The sequence below is a fragment of the Myotis daubentonii genome, chromosome 6 (genome assembly GCF_963259705.1).
Source record: "Myotis daubentonii chromosome 6, mMyoDau2.1, whole genome shotgun sequence".
NCBI classification, from domain to species: Eukaryota; Metazoa; Chordata; class Mammalia; order Chiroptera; family Vespertilionidae; genus Myotis; species Myotis daubentonii.
Window position 1 is genome coordinate 94341457 of NC_081845.1, and position 21911 is coordinate 94363367.

Here is a 21911-nt window from a genome sequence, read left to right on the forward strand (position 1 = left end):
AGCCAACAGTGTTTCTTTTTTTAACCCCTGAAAAATATAGCCTGCCCAGCCTCCTGCAGCACAGCTGGTGGGGGGTGGGGGACAGGGTAATTATGGCCCGAGTGCAGGGGGTGGGGCAGTGCCTGGGTTAGTTTTGGCTCTCGATAAACAATGGCCCATTTATTTTCAGTTTCATTCATTCATCCAACAAAAGGATAGCGAGGACTATATTCTGTGTAAAATTGCAGTGGCTCCCACATAGGGGCACCTAAACACAGGACTGGGCTCTGCGCACACATTACTCACTCCCTTTCACTAGCCCTTCGGGAACTTGGCACGAATTGGACAAAGGCCCTTATCTTTTGGGCAGGCACAGCCTTAAGACAGAACATGTCACTTGTCAAGCCCGGCAGCCCTGCTCGGAGGCCAGCTTTACAGCCCTGTTCTACAGGCAGGAACCAGGGGCCCCGGGCATGACTCAGGCTCAGGCGGGGTTCGGATTGGATTGAACGCAGGCAGGCAGTTCCCAAGGACACGGCCCCTCCAGGAGCGACGTGAGTTCCCTGCAAGCCCAGAGCAGCGCACACTTGGCCGGGCAGAGCCGTGGACCAGGAACTTCCGTGGTGCTGCATGTGCCTGGCCACGGGGTGCGCCTCTCAAGGTCACGGTGTTGTTCAGTTACCTGTGTATTCCCAGGGCTGGGGATGGAGCAGGGTCTCCGTCAGGCTGGTCGCATGGAAAAAGACGTGAGTGATGCCTGACCTGGGCCCGTCTGTCAGACTTCAATCTGACTGGGTAAATGAGACATGTATTTGGGGCCATTACATGTGACAGTAAAGAGAGTTTGTGCTTTGCCAACATTTCTTCATTCACTGAGCTCCACTATGGGCCGGGCGAGCTGCCAGGCCCTAGATGGGCCATGGTGAGCAAGATGTGGTTCTGGCTGCCATAGCCTGGGATCTGGAGGAGGGGGCATGTGAGTGGGTCTGTGGGAAGAGGCAGGGTTGTTGGGGAGGGGCCTGGAGGAAGACAGGGCAGACCAGTAGGTCAGCATCTGCTATCCTCAGGCACCCCAGACGTTCCCCTGACTAATATGGAGGTCAGGGGCTGGGTGGTGAGAAGGTGCTGAGTCTCCCAGGCCTGGGCACAGTGGCGCACAGGGTGGCACTCTGCAAGTCAGCCAGGGGCACTGATGGGGAGGAGGCCACGTGCCAGCCCCCCGCCCCCCCAGGCATTGTGTTTGAGCACTCTGCCTGGGACAAGGACAGTCACACATCACGGCTCTAATTGAAGTCTCTTCTGCAGTCTGGGAGGCGATGCTCCTGCAATCCTAAGAGGGCCCCATGGCGCCCTCCTCCCTTCTCCCCTCCTGCCTCTAAGACCAGCCCGTCCTGGCGTTTTTCTCAGCCCTCCAGGAAGGAGGCAGCCAGGGCCCCGGCCTCTCCCTGCCCAGGGATTCTTTCCCAGGTCTGCTCCAGTCTGCTGGCCAGGCCACCTGTTACACGTTGCAAACCAGAGGGAGGCCAGCGCGCTGTGGGCCTTGGGGTGGGGGTTCCCTAACCTGGTGGGGCTCTGGGGTGGCGTGGCGTCTCAGTGGAAAGGGGACCCACAGGCTGTGTGACCAGGGGCAAATAGAATCGCCTCACTGGGCCTCAGTTTCCTGCGTGTCATATGCTCGAACCGGGAGTAGTGGGGTGTGCAAATGAACATGCCACAGGGGGGCACACGCCACAGTTCAGCGGATGTGAGGAGCGGCCCAGCGGGTGGGGGTTCTACTGCAAACGGAGGTGGGAGGGGTGGGGAGGAGCGCAACCCCTTTGCATCGCTGTTTTGCTGTACTCTGTGTTCTACGACCCCGACCTTTGGGGTCAGGAGGGGTCCCCGCCGCGTCCTGGGTGGAGGGGTGGATGAGCTGACACCCGCACGGCCGGAAGAGGGGAGAAAGGGGCTTCCAGGAGAGGGCGCCCGTGGGGCGCGGCGGGAGGGGCAGCAGCCTCGGGTCGGGTGGGCGCCTAGGTGCTCTCTCTTTAAAAGGCCGGCGGAAGCGCCACGCGCTCGGCCCGCACTCGCCGCGCGAACTTGCCGGGCTGGGCTGGCGCCTGCTCGCGTGCGGCCGCGGGCGCGGGGCTGGGCGGCTGCGGTCCCCTCGCCCCCTCGTGCTCCGGGCGCTCCCGCCCCTCCCGCAGCCTCCCCTCCGCGCCTGCCTGGCTCTCCCTGCCTCGCTCCCTCTCCGGCGCGCTCTCTCGCTCGTTCTCATTATTTTCCTGCTGCCGCTGCCGCGGCGCCCGCAGCTCGGTCGGCTGCGCCAGTGGTCGGCTCCCGCTCCACTCGCTTCCCAGCACGGAGCCCCCGGTCGGACCGCGCTTCCCGGAGCCGCCTCGCCCGTTCCCTCCGGCTCGGACCCCGCGCTCCGCGGCGGCCGGAGCAGGGCTGCCCGACGCTCCCCAACTCGCTCGCTCGCTCTCGCCGGAGCAGCCGCTGCAGCCCGGCCGCCAGCTCCTCCCCGCGTCGTCCGGGACTCCCGGCGGCTCCGCGCCCGGCTCGGTCCGCAGCGTCAGCGCCGCCCGCCGCGGCCCTGGTTCTGGGCACCGCGAGAACCGGCCTCCGGCTGCCGCCTCTCCGCGCCCCCGGGGCGGGCGGGCGCGCCCCCGACCCCTCCGCGCGGTGCAGACCTCGCCGGTGCGCGGTGAGTTGTGGCCCGCGGGGACCCGGCGGAGGGGATGGTACCCGCCGGCCTCTGGGCACGGGGTGCGGCGGGGACCCCGGGCTGGGGGAGGTGGCCTCTGACGAGCTCCCGCGCTCCCGGCTCCCGGAGGAAGGCCGGCCGCCTGGAGTTTTCGGGGCTGGAGGGTCTCCCCTCGGGGCGGGCCCGGCTTTCCGGGGTCCCCAGGGGAGGGTCGGGCAGCGGCATCTCTGTGGGCCTGGGGGGAAGTGTCCCTGTGTCCGGGGTTATGTCAGGTTCTACCGGGCGGGGGTCGTGCCAGCTCTCCGGTGGGGGCGGCGGCATTAACGCGCCCGTTTGCGGGGAGGCAGGGCCGGCGGGGAGCGGGGCATTATCTGCACCCCTTCCTTGCCGCCTCCCGGCGGGAGGGCAGCGCCAAGCTCGAGCGCTTCGGCTGCTGCTCCCGCACCGCGTCCCGCTCCCGTGGCCGCCAGCACCGCCTGCGACCCCGGCCAGAGCCCGGCGCCCGCTCGCTCTTGGCCGCGGCCGGGTTGGGATGGCGCTCAGGGTCTGGGGTCTCCCCACCCCGGGATGCGGGGTCAGGTGCTCCTCGGACAGTCTGGACTAACCTCTCCGGGACCCAGATGAGCTGTGTGTGTGTGTGTTGCTGGGGTCCCCTCTGGGGTCGGGCTTCCCCGGCGCTCGGGAGCTGGGAGCGCCCCTCCGTGGACGCACGGGCGGAGTGGGAGGTGGAGGACCCGCCTGCGCGGCGCCCCCGCACCGGGGCGGTCTGAGGCTGTTTGTGCTGAAACGCGAGGCAGTGGCGGCGGCAGGGAGTCCTGAGGCCCGAACGTTAAGTACGAGCGCCCCCTGCTCCCAGGCCACGAGTGACACCCCCGCCTTTAGACTTTCGGTCCCTTTTGGAGGCGGGTCTTCTGCTTTCCCCTCTCTCGTCAGCATCTCTGCCCCTCGTGCGGGAGAAAGCTGCTTTGCAGGATTGAGCTGGGTTTGCCTAGTGGGGTGCCCGGAGCCACGTGTCTGATGGAGCGGTGAGTCCGTCTACCCCTCTTGTAGTCCGGCAAAAAGGCCTCTGTGATGGGGGAGGCGTGTGCGCGCGCCATCATAGCCCCTCCCTGCTACCTTCTAGGGTGAGAGTGGGGCTCAGGCAGGCAGCCGGCCAGCGCTCTGAGTCTCCCCACTGCGCATCCGGTTCCCGCAGCCTCGCAGCCCCGGGGCCCTCACTGTGGAAGTGAAGACTGTTCTAATTCCCATCTTCCCCTCCCCATGCTGTGCCCAGGCCGCCCCCGCCCCCGCTGGATCCACACGGGCTGCGGGGCTGCCCCAGGCTCAGTGTACGCAGTCTCAGCTCTTAGCGGCCTCAGGGCCTCGGTGGTGGGAGAACTCCCTGAAGCCTTGAGGACCTCAGGTGCTTTCCCTGAGGTGGCAGACAGTCCCCACCAGGGTCTGCAGGCTCCTGGGTGTGGTCACCCACCGGGCAGGCCCTGGGGACTGTGGAGAGTGGTCAGAGCCCCCCCCCCCCCTTCTAGAGGGCCTTAGGCAGACCTCTGCCCTTGGGCTGGTTGGGGGCCTTTGAGGATGGCGCCCCTGAGCCTCTGCTTAGCCCTGGACGACATGCCTGCCCACTTGTGAATTAGGTGACCACTCTCTTCACCCCCCCCCCCCCCCGCCCCAGCTTTTGTCCTTTTTGCCATCAACACACGCCTCAGAGATGAAGACAGCAGTTACCCCTCCTGAGATCTTAGCCACTTCAGGGCCACCCCTGCCACGGACCTCTGCATTTAAGAGAGACCCCGAGAGGAAGATGGCAATGCCTAACCCAAAGGAACGCTCTACTGATGGTGGTGGCGGGTTTCAGGGGAGATGTATGGGATGTAGGGGGCATGCAGCCGGGCATGCAGCCTGCCATGCAGAAGGGGAGGCGGGGGAGGCAGTGGAGGTGGGAGTGTGGCAGGAGTCGAGCTGCTTTTTTGGCCTCAGTGGCCTAGCATGGGCCCCTCCCCCCACTCCCTTCCTCTGGGCGGCTTCAGGCTTCATATCTGTTGGAGGCGTGACGTCTCCTGGAGGGAGGCCTCGCACAGCGGCAGGCAGGCAGCCAGAGGTAGGTGAGGGTGCCTGAGTGAGCACTGTGCTAGCCTAAGGGTCAGAGGGTGGACCCAGGGCAAAGGGCTCTGCAGCCCCCACCCCCTTCCTGGGAGGTCCCCAGCTCAGACTCCAGGATGCGTGGCCACATCAGAACCGCCCTACGACATGGGGACAGCTGGCAGGAAAAGATGGGACCAAGACCCACGGGCTTATGCGGGTTATAATTACAGCCAGCAGACACATCCTCTCCCCTAGACAAGTGTGGAGCTGGCAGCCCCTAATTACCGCCCACCCCAAGACATCTGCCCACCCTGCTGTCCTCCTCTGCTCGGCCTAGAACCCAGCTCTCCGGCGGGCAGGCCCGGCGGCAGCCTGGGCAGCTGGGCCCGTTGGCTGGAAGGTTATCCCATTTTGCAGAATGGTAGCAGCCTTTGCTGCCCGGAGAAGGTGTGGGGGAGCTGGCATCTGGGCTTTGCCCTGCTCACGGGCTGGCAGAGGAGCTGCTGGTTGTCCAGGCCAACCCGAGGGCCTCCCCAGGTGGCCAGCGGGCCTGGAGCAGCGGACACCAGCTTCCTGTTGCTCCCACCCAGCCTGGTGCCAGCTCCTGCAAAGAGCAGGGACGACTTGTTTTCATGTTAACTCTGCCCTCGCTAGCAGGGGACCATCAAAAATTAATTTAGAGCTTTCACTGCCTTTGGCCCTTACAGAATGCAGGCTGCCTTTCCCCTCGCTCCTGGCAGCCCTGGTTCTCTCTCCACTGAGTTCTCTCTCTGCTGAGTCTCTGGCCTCCCAGCCCACCCCAGGCTGGTAGCTCTGTTTCTAGGCTCCATCCCCAGTCAAACTCTGGGGCTCCTGGCTCAGTTCCCCCCGCTTCTGTTTCACTGCCTGAGCTTGCTCCTAAAAGGCAGGTAGAGCCTGGCTGGCCTGGCTCAGTGGTTGAGCATCGACCTATGAACCAGGAGGTCACGGTTGGATTCCCTGTCAGGGCACATGCCCGGGTTTCGGGCTCGATCCCCAGTGGGGGGGCGTGTGGGAGGCAGCCAATCAATGATTCTCTCTCATTGATGTTTCTGTCTCTCTCTCCCTCTCCCTTCCTCTCCGAAATCAATAAATATATATGAAAACAAAAAGGGAGATGGATAACAGAACTTGCTTAGGAAAGATAAGGCCTGCCCTGCAGCCCTGCCCACCCCGCGCCCAGCCCCTGCCTGCGAGCGCCTCTTCCAGCTTGTCCATGTCTCGGCTTCTTGGAAAAACGAGCACCACAGGGATAGTAAAGATCAACCCCTTCAATTAAAGCCGATGACGCCTGTCAAAATGTTTTATTATTAATCTCACCGTTTAGCAATCTCGCAGCAGCAGTGAGGCTTAAATATGTGCACACACGTATATTAAATAAATCGAGGACGCGGGGCATAATGACATTATCCGGACCCCATTCAATTAAGGAGAGATTATCTGCAGTCGTTGGGAAGTAGCCCCGATGACAGCCCAGGCCGTTCCGGACGAGCCGGCTCTGGAGATAGCACTGGCCTCCCGTTGCTGTGAGGACCCCGAGTCCCCGGAGAGCTCCGCCAGCTGCTCCTCCCGGGCTCGGCCACCTGCACCGGGCCCAGGAGCTGTGTGTCCTGCCCTGTCCCTCGCCCTTGCCCTCCCAGGCCCCCCTCCGTCCCTCAGGACAGGTGCCACCCCTGGACCTATTTGCTGGTCGGGGCCCACGACTTCCAGTAAAAACACTGTCATTGCTACAGGGTGGTTTTTAGATCTGAATATTGAAGTAGGCATTGGGGCCTTGGCCTGATTCTGAAGTTTCTGGTGAGTGATGGCTTCTTAGGTGTCCCTGTCCCTTCTCCGTACCTCGCCTCAGTGTGGCCTGGGATGGAAGTCCCACCCACACCCTGGTTCTGTGTTCACGGCTGTGGGAGACGGTAGAGTTGGGTGTTGACTTGCTGAGCCTGTGGGCCCCAGCTGTCCAGGCAGTGCTGGCGTGGGGGAGCTCTGACGAAGGAGGGGGCAGCAGGAAGGAGGAGAAGAGGAAGAAAGCATTAGCAGGGAAGCCCACAACAGCAGCAGCAGCTGCAAACAAAGACACTGCCCGCTTGGGTCTTGTGTGGGGAAACAGGATGGTGGCGGCACGTGTTGGGGGGCGAGTTGGGGGAAGGAGAGGCCTGGGGTTGCACGAGAGGGAGCGCTGGTGGTAGGAGAAGATCTGGGCGAATTTGAGCTTGGTGGCTGGCCCCTGCTCTGGGGGAGGGGAAGGTCAGGGCTGGGCGTTTCTGGGCTGCACTGGTAGAATCGAGGGTGGAGGAGCGGTGCTTGCTTTATCCGCCAACTGCTGTGAACTGCTGTGGCCTCAGCAGGCCGCTGCCCCGTAAGCCTCAGGCGTTTCTGCTCAGGAATCCCTGCCTGTCGCTGTGCTCTGAGCCCCCCAGTGGGCCCTCGCTTCCCTGTCCACCATGGAGCTTGTGCTCGGTGCCCTCTCTGACCTCTCCTGCTTTGCCCCCTGCCTCAGGGCCTTTGCACTTGCTGTTCTCGCTGCTGCTACGTGGGATGCTTTTCTCCCAGATACATGCTCATGCTTTTAGTGGTGTGTATGTATGTATGTATGTATTTTATTGTCTAAAGTTTTACATATGTCTCCTTTCCCCCCAATTGACTCCCCCCCCCCAAGCTTTTAGTGTTTTGCTTTAAAAAAAATCCTCACCCAAGAAAGTGGGGCGGGGGGGGAGGGAGAGACAGACACACACACACATTGGTATGAGAGAGAAACATCTATCAGTTGCCTCCCGTTTGTGCCCCAACTGGGATTGAACCTGCAACCTGGGTATGTTTCCTGACCGGGAATCAAACCCCCAGCCTGTTTGCTGTACAGAACTATGCGCCAACCAATGAGCCACCCGGCGGGCCCTTTTCCTGTGTTTTTTTTTTTTTTAAAATATATTTTATTGATTTTTTACAGAGAGGAAGGGAGAGAGATAGAGAGTTAGAAACATCGATGAGAGAGAAACATCAGCTGCCTCCTGCACATCTCCTACCAGGGATGTGCCCGCAACCAAGGTACATGCCCTTGACCAGAATCGAACCTGGGACCTTTCAGTCCGCAGGCCAACGCTCTATCCACTGAGCCAAACCAGTTTTTAACCTTTACTCGGTGCCCCCTCCCTAGGTAAGCCTTCCTTGCCCCTTGCCCCCTGAGGATGCCCCTCTGGGTCATTGCCTGCCCCCTCACCAGCCTTTTTCCTTCACGGCCCCGTGTCTCCCGGAAGTGCCGCACATCTGTGTGTAGGTGTGTTCATTGTCCCTCCTGTGCCGCCCCCGCCCCCTGGGCAGGCGTTTATGTCCGTGTCACTCTCAGCAGCCCCCAGTGCCCAGAGCAGAGCTGGCACACAGCAGGTGCTCAGTGCGCATGTGAGTGGCTCATTGAGTCATGGGGTGGCAGGAAGGGCTGTGTTCCGTGCCCGACCACATGGAGGGTTGTCAGAACTCAGGGGAAGGTGGGACTCCTCTCTGTGGGCCCGATGCTGCTGCAGACCCCCTGCTCGTGGCTCGGCCTGGGTGGCGTGGCTGCCATGCTGGCTCTGGGAGGGACCTGGCTTTGTCTTATTATTTATGGAGAATTTCCTGTGTTTTGAGCCTTGGGCGAGGCTTGGGGACAGAGGTAAGGGGGGGGGTCCTATTCAGACAGGCCCTAATGTGCTCCCAGGCTCTTCAGTGACAAATAACAACAGAGAGTTGCTGTATGGCACTAGGTGTGGAAGAAGGAGACAATGGGAACTGGAATAATCAGGGCAGGCTTCCTGGAGGAGGAAGGGTCTCTTCAAGGGGCTGAGTGTCACAGGGAGGAAGCTGGAGGGAGCCAGGGTGGGGGAAGCACAGGCAGTTGACTTAGAGTTTTCCCTCTGTCCATTGGCATTAAGCTGAAGAATTGTTTTCTCCCCCCCGCCCCCTCCCCTCTTTCCTTCTTTCCTTTCACACAGATTTCTCAGTGCCCAGCACAGAACCAGTCGCTTCTGAATCAGGCCCTCTTTTGTTCTGGTGGAACGGGGAGGCGTGGTGTTTCTGAACTCGGAGGGTTCAGGACCCAGGGTGGTGAGCTGGAGCAGCTCCAGGAAGTGCAGTGAAGGGGGCCTGTGGCCCGGACCCCACCCCAGGGTGCACTCCTCCTTGCCCTTAGAACAGGGCTCAGGCTGGGTGAGGGACTGGGAGCAGGGATGCTCTTTCTATTAATAGAGAAATAGATTCCCTGGGAGAGAAGGGTGGGCAGAGCCCAGGAACCATTCACTCACATCACATCATTCATCTATTTCCGTGAACCGGGCAGGGGTTGCAGGCACTGCAGGCGGGGCTGTAGCAATATCAAGAGGAGCAGGACAGGATTCCCCTCAAGTTGTGGTCCGCGTGGGGAGAGGGTTTGCTAGGGTTTGTGGGAGCTAATTGGTCAACCCCTTTCCCCGAGGACGGGAGTCATGCAGGTGGAAACCAGACGGTCACTGGCAGCTGGGGCGGAGCGTGGCTCCTGATGACCGCTCCCTGAGTTCACACGGTGCGGCCAGCCCTGCTTCTGCCCGCCAGCGCGGGGCCCAGGGGTGGCTCCCGGGAGTGGGGGGCATATAGGAAGGAGGGGGAGACCTCAGGTTCTCCCTCACCTTCCCCTTGGGAGGTGGAGGCATCTAGACAGACCCAAAGAGACTCACACTCCCCAGCTCCGCCGAGCACCTGGGCTGGGCTGGGCCCCCCAGAGGCAGAGGGGACAGGACTGAAGTAAGTGCTGACGGGAACATGGAGACACCGGGACCATGAGGCCCCAGCAGGTCGGGGGGCTTGGCCCAAGGAAGGCAGAGGACGGGCCTGGGGCGGCCCTGGAGCCCTCCCTGGGCCTGGCTGGCCTCACTGAGCCCTGAGGGGCTGGCCTGCTGGGGAGCCAGGGGCCTGAGAGCCCCTCAGAGGCTGCAAGCAGGAGGAGCCTGCGGGTCCCCTCAGCCCCAGCCCCGTCCCTGTGCAGGGTCAGTCCCTCTGCTGCTGCCCTTTGTTTTGGAGTTTGGGAAAATTCCGTTCCCTGAGGTTTGGGGGAATAAAACGCAGCTCAGTGAGAACCGGATCGGAGTTTAGTAAGTCACAGCAGCGATGTTTGGATCTGGTTGTTTTGTGGTTGTGGTTCTTCCTGGCTCAGGCCCTGGTTGCCGAGGGAGGATTAGGTTAGACCTGGGGGAAGCATGGGCACCTGCTTGTCAGGACTGGGAAGGGCCCGAGGCAGGTCCGGAGCCCTCTCTGTGGCCCTGGGTGGTGGAGGTGGCCCGGGGAGGGCAAGTGGGCCTCACCCATCCCCCCAGCTCCCCTCATTCCCTTTCACAGGAGAGAATGTTCTGGGAAATGCCCTGGAGCTGTTGCCGTGTGGAGATGACTGTGTGCTCTTCCCTCTCTGCATCCCTTCCTGCCTAGTCTGCCCTCCCCTGGAGCAAGGGCTGGAGAGGGAGTGAAGACCGGGTTGGGAGAGAGTGCGGGAGGGAGCCGGAAGGTCAGGGAGAAGAGACCGCCTGGGTGGAGCTGCAGCCACAGCCGCCCTGGGGCTCCCCGGGAGAGGGGTCCCCTAGCTGTCCCAGGTGTGAGCTTTCCTGGCTGCTTCCGACTTGGAGGGTGGTGGTCTGAGGGCTCCAGCCTCCCCACCCGGCGCCCCTCCCCCTGCTGATGGAGGCAGCCGCCCCCTGCTCTCCGCGACTCCTTTCACTCACAGGGTATTTTTACTTTTCCCTTGTCCCTGGTTCCTGTTACATGATCAAAGGAAGGAGGGGAGGCTGAAAGAGGCAGCGGTTTGCTCAGCTCTGTGGAGAAGCTCAGAAAAGGCAGGCCTGTGGGCCCGAGGGAAGGGTGGGGCCCGTCCCTGGGGAGGGAGGCTGGGGGCAGCCCCACCAGCTTGGGCAGGACCCTGTCCTTGGGCTCCTGATTCTAATCCTGCAGGTATTTGCCTTTCGCCTCACTGAGGTCTCCTTCCCCATGTGGACGTGGCCTTTCCGTGTGTGTGTCTGTGTGTGTGTGTGTGGTATATGGTGTGCATGGGGTGCCTGTGTGCACGCTGCCCAGCCACAGGTGCTCAGGCTGCAAGGAGAAGCCAGCGTGAGCCCTCAGGGAGGACCTGAGCCTCAGCAGGGCCTGCCAGCTGCTGTGTGAGGGCCTCCCGGCCTGAGTGCACACCGTCTGCCATGATGCTCCAAATCCTTGTGCTGGAAATTCAGGAAAACCAGGCCTGAGCTCCCAGGCTGTCAGAGCTGGGAGTGGCCCGTGTGGTGGCGTGGCAGGGGCCTGGGCAGCCTGCATAGGCTCTGTGGCCCCGGGCTCTTGTCACCAGCTGAGGTTGGGTGCCTCAGCCTCCTCCGCTGGGTGATAGGGACAAAAGTATCCCCTGGCTCACAGGGAGGCGAGCATCGCCTGAGGAAATGTAAGCAGAGCACTTAGGACAGTGCCTGGCACAGAGCAGTAAGTTGTCATTTGCTGTTATTTCTCCTCGGGGCACTATTGGCATTTGAACAAGCCCGTGTTTCACTGTGCGGCTGTGCCCAGGGCATCTCTGACCACTGTCTGGATGCAGGCTAGTAGGTGACTCCCTCCCATCATGGTGACAGTTGGAAATGCCCCTGCAGGGACAGGGTGTCCCCCAACTGGATTTTCCTCCAACCCACCCATTTTACAGATTTTGAAACTGAGGACTCTCCAGGGGACATGCCTGGCCCCCAGCAGGCAGTGGCAGGACTGTGGCATCTGTCTAAGCCTTCTCCAGTTTTTCTATCTGAATTGCCTGGTATTGGCGTCAGCAACTAGGTCCCCACAGCCACCTGGGAGAGAGCTCTGATGAGCTCACACGGAGGTGTGAGTGATGATGACAGCTCCATTCAGCAGTAGCCACCCCCTCTCCTGTATTTTAGCAGCTCTTACGCCTCCCCAAAGCACAGACGCCAGCCCTAGGTCACAGGGTCCTGGCTTCAGGGTGAGGGGTGGTATCAGGGAGCGTTCCTGTGGGTGCCCCCAGGGCTCTGTGTGACTGGTGCTGGCTTTGAGTCCCGGACCCACCCTGACTCGCTGTGTGCCTTTGGGATGCCACTGGCTCCGGGTTCACCTGCAGAGTGGGGCTAAGGAGCATCCACAGTGTGTCCTTGGCCTCTGAGGAGCCAATGGGAGGGAGCATTTTGATGAGGGGGTGAGATGGGAGGGTCCGGAGGCGCTTGCCAGAGAGGCCCGGGAGCTGAGGCTGGACTCCCAGGTTCTGTACCCTCTCCTATCCTCCCCTGTCCCAGACCTGGAGCAGCCTGGGCCTCTGTGGGGGGCTGACAGGTGGGGGGTGGGTGGCTCTGAGACCACATTCTCCTGGGAAACCTCCTAATCCAAACACAAGCCCTTCTTCCAAACGGCTAGGGAAACTGAGGCACACACGGGCAGGTGTCTTCCTGGTCTTCATTTGACAGCCTCAGGAGGAAGGGGCCTGGGCTGGGCGCTCCAGCCCAGCCCTGACTCAGCTCCCAGCATTCTCCCTGTGGCCTCCTAAATTGAGGGGAGGGAGGTTGCTGGCTTTCAGCAGGGAGGTTGGGGGAGGGAAGGAACCCCAGGGGAAATTAGCCCAAATTAGCAGAGAGATGAGGAAGAGCTGGTGTTCTCTCCTCTCCCCTTGCAGATAAATATTTAATCACAACAACAATAATAATGACGATGATCCTAATAGTGTGCAGTAGCTCAGGCCGTAACCGGAGCCCCACTCTCAGAGGAAGGAAGTGGGGGAGAGAGAAGGAGCAATGGAGAAGTTGAGAGATAAGATGGGCGGAGAGAGGGAGGGGGAGGGAGGCCACCAGGAGAGGGAGGCTGGCTGCTCACTCAGGAGGCCCAGGGTTTGCTCTCTGCCTGGCGTTGCTGGGCAGCTGGGGTGGAAACAGGAAACAGGAGGGGCCACCCCTGAATCCCGAGGAGAATCCTGACCCCCAACAGCCCCCCAGCTTCTCCGCAGCCCTCAGAGGAGCAGCTCCCAGCTGATTCCTTCTCCAGGAGGCCCTGTCGGCCTTCCTTGTCTCTGAGTCCCAGGAGCCTGAGTGTCTGGTCCCAGGGCTGGGGGCTGGGAAGCCGGGTGCTAGGCGATGTTCTGCTGGTCACTACCTGTGTGACTTGGGCAAAATGCTCTCCTGCCCTGGGCCTCAGTCTCATCATCCCGAAAACGGGGTTGTGCCCAGTGGGACTGGTTCCTTGCTTCTCTGTCGTGTGGGAGAGCGTTGAGGGAGGCCCTTGTTCCTCCCAGGCCAGCCCAGGCTGTCCCTGGGGCGCGTGCTCACTGATGCCCAGGCTCCTGATGGCAGTGGGTACAGGCCTCGAGAAATGTTCAAACATGACCCACTTTCTGCCTTAAGCTCTCCCATTTGACTCAAGTTGAGCAGCAGCCAGGAGGAAACCGGATGAGATTTGTGGAGTCTTTGGCGATAACCTCCCGCGTCTCCTCGCAGGCTCCTGACGAGAGATCAGAACAGCTGATGTCTTCTCTGGGCTTCTATTTGATTCTCTCTTTCTCTCTCCCTTCTAAGGTTGGTAGGAGGAGAGCATTGGAGCTGTTTTCTCTTTGATGCCAAGACATGCCAAGCTAGGAGCACGCGCCTCTGTTCAGTCATCCAGCAAGAACAGGCCTGCAGGACGTGGGGACCGAGACCCGGGCTCTGCTGCCCCGTGGCCCCGTCTGTGGGCAGGGCCTGTGGGGGCCACTGAGCACTGCCTGGACGGCAAGGAGCAACGGCATGGCTTACCCCGTGGGCAGCCCTCGGCCACCCCGCTGCTGAAGCCGCCCCGGAGAGACTTGTGGGGGCTGCTCCGCTCATGCTCACCCAGGCTGGGGGGCCCGGGGCCTGCCAGGGCTAGGAGCGGGGCTGCCCTCCATGGATCTCTAGAGATTTCCAAGATGCCTGGGAAGAGAGGCTGGGGCTGGTGGTGGGCCCAGCTGCCCTTTTGCCTGCTCCTCAGCCTGTATGGCCCCTGGGTGCCTTCCTCCCTGGGGAAGCCCAAGGGCCACCCTCACATGAATTCCATCCGCATCGATGGGGACATCACACTGGGGGGCCTGTTTCCGGTGCACGGCCGGGGCTCGGAGGGCAAGGCCTGTGGGGAGCTGAAGAAGGAGAAGGGCATCCACCGGCTGGAGGCCATGCTCTTTGCCCTGGACCGCATCAACAACGACCCGGACCTGCTGCCCAACATCACGCTGGGCGCCCGCATCCTGGACACCTGCTCGAGGGACACCCACGCCCTGGAGCAGTCGCTGACCTTCGTGCAGGCGCTCATCGAGAAGGACGGCACGGAGGTCCGCTGTGGCAGCGGCGGCCCGCCCATCATCACCAAACCCGAGCGGGTGGTGGGTGTCATTGGTGCTTCCGGGAGCTCCGTCTCCATCATGGTGGCCAACATCCTTCGTCTGTTCAAGGTTAGTGGCTGCCGCTTCGTCCCGAGGTTTCTTCCGCAAACACGGTGCCCGGCCTGGCCAGCTCCTTTCTCCTCTTCCTGCCTGACTCCCAGAGGGAAGAGTTCTTTCCTTGGGGCGGTAGCTGAACACCTGGGGCCTGTCCCAGGCAGAGAACAGACCCCACAGAGTGAAGGTGTCGGGGGCGGGACCCAGCGCCGTGGTGCTGACCGTGGTGCTGAAACAGCACCGGCCGCGGGCAGCTCCTCGATCAATTCTCCTCAGCGGGGAATTCTGAACTAAGAAGGGAAAAGGAAGTGCCTGTGAGCCACGGAAGGGAGGAGGAGATGTGCAGACCGAGATAGAAGGAGACAGACAGATAGAAAGGTAGACAGATGGAAATAGGAATGTTTCCAGAGAGGAAAGGAAGGCTGTTGTTTTGACATTGTTTTCAAATAATTGCAATTCCCAAGAAAGAGGTGTTTTTCTTCTGGGTCACTGCGCGAGCCCCACGTGGCCCTCCCGCTCCACCCCGAGATCATGGTTAGGAAATGTGTGCCGATTTGGCGTGGGGCCACTGAGCCGCAGAGAATGGAGATGAAGATGGAAAAAGGCCTGGAGCGAGCAGGCGGTCCCCATTTCTGGTGCCCTTGGCCCTGAACCAAGCTTCCCTCACTCATTTCCTCCCTCTGCCCTTCCTCCTTGCACACCTTTCTTCCTTTCCTTCTGGAATCCCTCCCTGCCCCCTCCCTGCCAACTCCCTTCCTCTCTTCCTGGGGCAGGAGCTGCTGATTTGCAATTCAATTGGAGCCAAGTGCTTCGCTAAGCTGGTAAAGCAACTGAAAGCTACCGGGTAGAGAGAAAAACATTACAAGCATTTTACCCATAATTATGTGCCTGCTCCTCTCTCGGAGCCTCCTTGTTTGCTCTGTGTTTGTGTGTGTGTACATGTGCATGTGTGTGTGTGTGTGTGTGTGTGTGTGTGTGTGTGTGAGAGAGACAGAGAGAGAGAGAGAGAGAGAGAGAGAGAGAGAGAGAGAGAGAGAGAGAGAGAGAGAGGGGAGGGTGAGGAGGAAGGGATGCAGAGAGGAAGCCACTGACTGGGTCCCTCCTTCACTCTGGTGTCAGATTCTCAGCCTCTGGAAGGATTTGGCCCCTTCTCTCCTCAGTCTCCAGAGTTAGGGATCGGATTGAGAGAGGCTGTTGGCTCCAAGCAGGGTGGGGAGTGCTGAGCCTAGAGCCCTCTTTCCTGTACCCTTTCTGGAACCCATTTGCCCAATCCCAGCATGCATCAGTCCTTTGTGTTGTGGGGGCTGGGTCGAAGTGGGGGTGAATAGTGCTGAAGATCCCTGTACTGGGGCTGGGGGCTGGTGGGAAAGAAAGGAGGCTGGAGCAGCCCTGTCACCACATGGGTAGGGTCGGAACTTTGCATGGCTGGTGTGGGCCCCTGTGCCATGTGGTTCTTGCCTTTGCACCTTCTTGGTTTTACTCGATGATCCAGATGAAAACATTATTCTAATCTGAGAACAAGTGGGTGCATTATGAAGAATGCAGAACGAAGAGGAAGGAAGTAGCAGACTTGAAGGAAACGCTGCCCTTGCCCAGGACAGTCTGAGCGACACTGGGAGGGGTGTTGCTTGGCCCGTTCCTTGGTGGGATGGTTGGGAGTGGTAGTTCGGTCCAGCCCTTCCACCTGCCCACCTTAGCTGCAAGGCTGGGAGACCCAGAGTGGGTGGGGCCAGGGCTACCTGAGTGGTCACATCAGCCTGCCTGCTGAGGAAGTGAGAACTGGGTCATGTAGCAGAGGGGGCAGTGCCCGGACTCCTTGTTGGCCTGTCTGGGTGGGGCACCGGCCCCCAGCCTCCCAGAAGGCCAGGGCTTGGGAGGGGCTGCGGCAGCTTCCGTGTCTGACCTTTTTATCACACGCCATTGCAGGAAGATGGCAAACAGCCTGTTTGGGCCCTTGGGACTGTGACATGGGTGAGGGTCCCTCCCACCATCTCCCAGAGGGGAGGCGGCGCCCACAATGGAGGGAGGTGGGAAGATCAGAGGAGTTGAGAGGGGTCACTTGACCTGGCCAAGCTCTAAGGAAGGTCACTGTCAGCGTTAGACCTTGAAGCGTGTTCTTGGGAACATGGGTGCTTTGGGATGAGGTGCCTGGCATCCCATACGGTGGGCTGTGACTTCTGTGAAAACTGTTCCCAGGATGGGGAAGGTCTAGGTGGGATGAGGGGGCCTGGGGCCAGGGTGCCTCACCAGCCCTCTCCTCTGCTCATCTGGTCACGGAGCGTGGCCTGGCCGGGGCCTCAGTTTGTGCCTCCTCAGGTTACGGAGAGAGGAGTGGGCTGGGTGGGGATCAGGAGTCCCCCAGGCTGCGAGGAGGGGACAGGTGAGACAGGAAAGGGAGGGGGCGGGGAGCGGTGGGGAGAGCCCCAGGGAGACTGATGGCTGTGGCCTGCACTCCCTGGTCCCTTTTAACGGTGTTAATGTTCCAGGCTGGCGACACGAAGGCTCCTCAATAATTAAACGGACAGACATGAGAGGCTGGGCGAGAAACTTAAAAGCCATTTACTGAGGAAAAAGGTTGAACTTTGGGGAGGGAGGTCAGGAGCTGGAGCCTCAGGCAGGAGAGGATGAGGGAGGGGGCCCCCCCGGGGAGCTGCCGGGTCAGGTGTCTATTTCGAAGAGCACCATAGAGGTCCCAGCCCGGCTCCTGCTCCCACGAAGGCCATTACGGGGCCTGCTGGGAACGTCTCCAAAGGCTGTGATGACGGCTCTTCTTCCTCCGAGAGGTGGACTTCCTGTGCACGGCTCAAAGCGGCGCTCTGGCTTTGGGGGCACTGGAGGTGGTTTCCTGCCTAGAGGAAGCTAATGGGGTGCAGTCAGGGTGTGAACAAAACTCATAACTGGCAGAGCTGGAAGGGGCCAACTCCCCATCCTGCAGATGTGGAAACTGAGCCCTGCTTAGGTGGCAGGCAAGGCGGGAAGTCAGGTCCCCAGCTCCCAGGCCTGGCTCCTTGCAGACTGCCCCCCCAAATGAGCAGGGCTGGAGTAGGACTCAATCCCAGGCCTTCTTTGGGGATCAGAAGACCTGATGTTGGAAGGTCATGGATCTGACAGCTTATCTCCCTTACCTCCCTGCTCCCACCGCCTCCCTCATCCTCATGTTGGCTCTGTTCTCCTAGGAGAGGGGCTATGGATGGGTGTGGAGAACACCTTTTGGAGGGCATCCTAAGCCCAGAGGATGTGGCCTGTGCAATGCTATGTTGTGGGGACAGCCCAGGTTCTGGAGCCAGAGAGGCCTGGGTTTTTATATATATGCTAGAAGCCCGATGCACGAAATTCGTGCAGGGGACTCGGCCACTGCCGCCTCCTCTGCCTCGGCCCCCACCGCCATGGCTTCATCCGGAAGAACATCTCGCCTAATTAGCATATTATGCTTTTTTTATTATAGATATTTTATTGATTTCAGAGAGGAAGGGAGAGGGAGAGGGAGAGAGAGACAGAAACATCAATGATGAGAGAGAATCATTGATTGGCTGCCTCCTGCATGCCCCCTGCTGGAGATCGAGCCTGCAACCTGGGCATGTGCCCTTGACCAGAATCAAACTTGGGACTCCTCAGTATGCAGCCCGACACTCTATCCACTGAGCCAAACTGGCTAGGGCGAGGCCTGGGTTTGAATCTCTGTTCTGCCAGAGTTACCTCACCATATCCACTCACTATATCAGTCATTTACACCATAGTGTGAACAAGCCAGTAAGATCTTTTCCCGAGAGCAAACATTGTTGTGGGGAGAAGAACATACACCAAGTGCCTTGGAAGGAAGCACTTGTCAAATCCTGGACCTGTAAGAACACAGAAGGATCCAGAAATCATTTCATTGAGTCCTGTATTCATTTCACCGTGGAGAAAAAAGGGGAGGCTCGAAGAAGGGGAGATTGCACAGGGTGCCGGCTAAGAATCTGGACGCTGGAGCCAGACAGCCGTTGCCACCTTGGCCAATTGTTTAGTCTGTTTGTGCCTCAGTTTCTTCATTTGTACAATGGGGATGATAATGGTCTCTTAGACCAGGTGTGGGAATTAAGAGTTCATGTCCACAAAAGGCCTAGTGCAGTGCCTGGCACACAGTCAGCCCACAGGAAATGTCACTGCACAGCTTGTAGCTGGGCCTGAAGTCAGCATGGGAGACTCGTCCATGTGGAAGAGGCTGGAGCGGGTGGGCAGTGACAGACGGTGACCTTTGAGGCTGATCCTGGAGAGGGCCCACCATCTGCTGGGCCTCTTGTGCCTCCCTGCAGAGTGTTGAGACCGAGCAGCCAACATAACTTTTGGATAATGAGAGTTCTCGCTGTCACAACAGTGGGGTGGAGTGGAGGGAGGGAGGGCATGAGGGACAGGCAGCAGAGAGGGTGGAGGAGCGCCAGCCAGCAGGTGGGTGGGCAGGTGCCCCGCTTCCCAGGAGCTGGTGACTGACATTAGCCCTCTGTGCACCGCCCTCCCCTTGTACCCCAGCCTGGCCGTGCATGTCCTCCTGTCCCACCGGGGACCGTAAGTGCTGGGAAGGCTCGCGGCTGCTCTAGAGAAAGTTGCCTGCCCGGTGCTTGGCTTGTCTGCTCCTCAGCGCCTGGCCCAGGGCTCCTGGGGATACTGTGCGGCTTAGCTAACGCCAGCTATTCTGTTGAGGATGTGGGTTTCGTGTCTTCCAAGTATTTCCACTGCGCAACTGAGAGAAACTTTCGAGAGAGCCCAGCACTCTTCCCCAGCCTGGCCATCTTCCTGGAAGGCAGCTCCACCCCCCAGCGCCCAGGCCGGCAAACCCGGCGGCACTTGACCACCTCTTCCTACTGTCCACAGCCTCTCCTTGCAGAGTGTGTCCTGGAGATGAGCACCCCCCCCCCCGTCCCACCCTGGGTCTCGCCCAGGCCACGCGGGAGCTCCTCCTGCCTCTCCCTGGACCCCCAAATGGGGCAGCAGATCTTTGCTCAGCGCCCTGAGGCCCGGGGATCTTTCTGAAAGCCACCGCACATCGCCCTCCCACCCCCACCTCCACCCTCTTAAACTTTTCGTTGACTTCCTGCTGTTCTTAGATTAAAATGCAAACTCCCAAGCTCCAAGCCACCTGGAGACCCTGGCCACACCCTCTGTCTCTTCTGGGTGCGTGTCACCCGTGTTGGTGCTGTGTCTTCCTGTCACTCGGAGACACCATGCTATTCTCCCAGGGCCTCTGTCCCTGCTGTCCCTCTGTCTGGAATGTTCTCTCCCATTCTTTGAGGCTGGATCCTTCTTCCGTAACCTTAAGCTTAACTGGACTTTATTCAGAGCCCGCCCGCCCTGCCCAGTTTGTGGGCATGTCTGTATTTGTCTTTCTGTTTGCTGTCAGCTTTTCCTCCAGTCTTTGTATGGCCCATGAGCTAAGGATAGTCTTTGTGTTTTTAACGAATGATTGGAAAAAAAAAATCAAAATCATCATAAAACGAAACAGGAAAGTTTATAAATTCAGATTTCATGTACGTATGGCCTAGGCTGCTCTCAGGGTGTGAGCACTGAGTGGGTGAGCCAGACCATCAGCTGACTCCCTCTAGACTCCATCTGCACCTCTAGGACCCCCAGCCGATGCCAGGCCCAGTGGGGCCCTCAGGAAATTTTGGTTGAATGGACTCATGGGGAATAAGGTGTCTGCAACCGGCACATCCCTCAAAACTGCAGCCACAGCAGGGTGCCATGGCTGGCTGTGCCCACTCTGGCTGTGCGGGTGGGTGCAGCAGGGCCCACCTTACCACTGGCTCAATCCGGGGCCTACCAGTGCCCTTAGGTTGAGTCCTCGCAACAGGGCTAGGTGTACAGTTGTCATCCCCATTTCACATATGGAGAATTCAGGCACAGAGAGCTTAAGCAACTTGCCCAAGGTTGTACAGCAGGTAAGTGGTGGAACTGTATTCGAATCCAGACTGTTTGGCCCTAAACATACCCTTTCACCACTCTGCTCTCCCATCTCTTGGCCATCAGATTGGCTTGGGTTTGAGATCTGGCCTCATACTGTGTGGCCTTTCTGAGCCTCAGTTTACTCATCTCTAAAATGGCTCACCTGGTAGAACAGCAATGTGCGCAAAGCCTTGAGTAGGTGCCCGGGGATGCCGGAGTTACCTGAACAGGTTTGATAGGCCCTAGTGCTGTGAAGTGCTGGGCACCCAGGGAGTGGGAGGGAGTGGATGGAGGTGGCTCTCAGGGTGAGGACCACGCAGCCCTCCCTCTGATTTTACGGGGACTCTCTTTCCCCTAAGCCCCAGATGTCCCTGTGTGGTAGGGGGTCTGGGAAGGTGACCTCAAGACCTAGGGTCAGGCGAGGCCTGAACAGAGAGGAGAGGGAGCTGGGAGGAGGGAATGTGGCATTGGGGAGCGGCCCTGGGGGTCTGGAGCCCCTAGATAGCTCCCTGCCGTTTCTCCTGTGGTCTTGGCAGGACCCTCCCTGTGGACGGGCCGCTGGGGTAGAAGTGGCATCACTCCCGTGGCTCTGGAGCCTGGGGCTCACCACAGCCACCTGCGGCCATGAGACTGGGGCTGGGTCTGTGTGTGACACCTGCTGGGAGGCTCTGTGGCTGCTCCCCTGGATGCTCCGAGTCCTCCGTATCCCAGTGTCCCTGTCCTGCCCACGCGGCTTCTCCAGGGAGTGCCCCCACTCGCTGTGCAAGCCTCTCCAGCCCCCTTCCTTCGAGGTGCACCCTGAGGTGGCAGAACCTCTCTGAATACAGGAGGTGTGGGCGTGGGAGCAGGAGGGGTGCGGCTCTGGCAACAGACTGGCAAACAGGCTCATTATTGTGGAATTAAAAGAAGGCAGCAGCGGCCTTGGGGCCATTTCTTGTAGCTGCCCTGGAGGGAGGGCTGGTGGGCTCCTAGAGACCAGGTTGGAGCAGGCCCCTCGGTGAGGTGTGTGACATTGTGGAGGGGCTGACGTGGGGCTGAGTCTGGGGAGGCTCAAGTTCATAATGGCTGGCTTCTGGCTCTCACTCTCCCATCTGGACCTCCGTTTGCCCATCTGTGAAAATCATCCATCCATTCATTCATTCATTCATTCATTCACCAAATCTGAATTGAACACCCCTGAGCGTTTCACCACTAGAGCAGAGTCACCGAGAGCCCCACCCCAGGTAATTGGTTTGAGATGGGGCCTGGCTCCCAGGTGAGGCTCATGTGCAAACCAGACAGAGAACCACCACTCTGAGCAACTTTATAAGGCGGGAGACAAACGGAGGCCTTGCCCTGGTGGGGTTCCATGTGTGAAGGAGAAGGCAGGCAGTGAACAGGCAAGACACACAAATATGCAATGTCAAGGGGAGCAGGTCCCTGCAGAACAAAGCAGGAAGCGGCTAGAGAGCCGTGGGGGCCGGGGGGGGGGCCCTTTAGACGGGATGGCTAGGGGTGGGGACAATAAGAAGAGGGGGCATTTGTTGAGCAAACCGAATAGAGTGCAGGGGTTGCCCTATGGATGTCTGGAGGCAGAGTGTTCCAGACGGAGCAAGTGCAGAGGCCCTGGGGCGGGACTGTGCTTGGTTGTTGACTTGAGCCGGGAGCTCACTGGGGGAGGGGGGGGGAGGCGGGGGGGGGGGGCGGGGACCAGAGGCTCTGGAACAGGGAGAGGAGGATCGAGGCGGCTCCGAAACCCACGTCCTGCTCCTTCTTACTGCAAAGGGAGTGGTGGGAGGAGGGTCGCCAGGGTTCTGACCTGGACAAGTCACTGGGCCTGTCAGCGCT

General features: G+C 60.1%; 1 protein-coding gene across 2 annotated transcripts in view; it reads left to right on the plus strand.

Annotated features, from left to right (window-relative positions):
• Positions 1-2001: 2001 nt before the first annotated feature.
• The window catches only part of GRM4 (glutamate metabotropic receptor 4), a 104849-nt gene continuing 84939 nt past the window's right edge, over positions 2002-21911 (plus strand). The window contains exons 1-2 of one of the 2 annotated variants that reach the window (XM_059701931.1): positions 2002-2665; positions 13297-14183. In XM_059701931.1, the coding sequence (XP_059557914.1) occupies positions 13335-14183 (849 nt within the window). In that variant the 5' untranslated portion in view covers positions 2002-2665; positions 13297-13334. The remainder of the gene's footprint in view (positions 2666-13296; positions 14184-21911) is intronic. The other variant, XM_059701930.1, reaches the window with a different exon arrangement.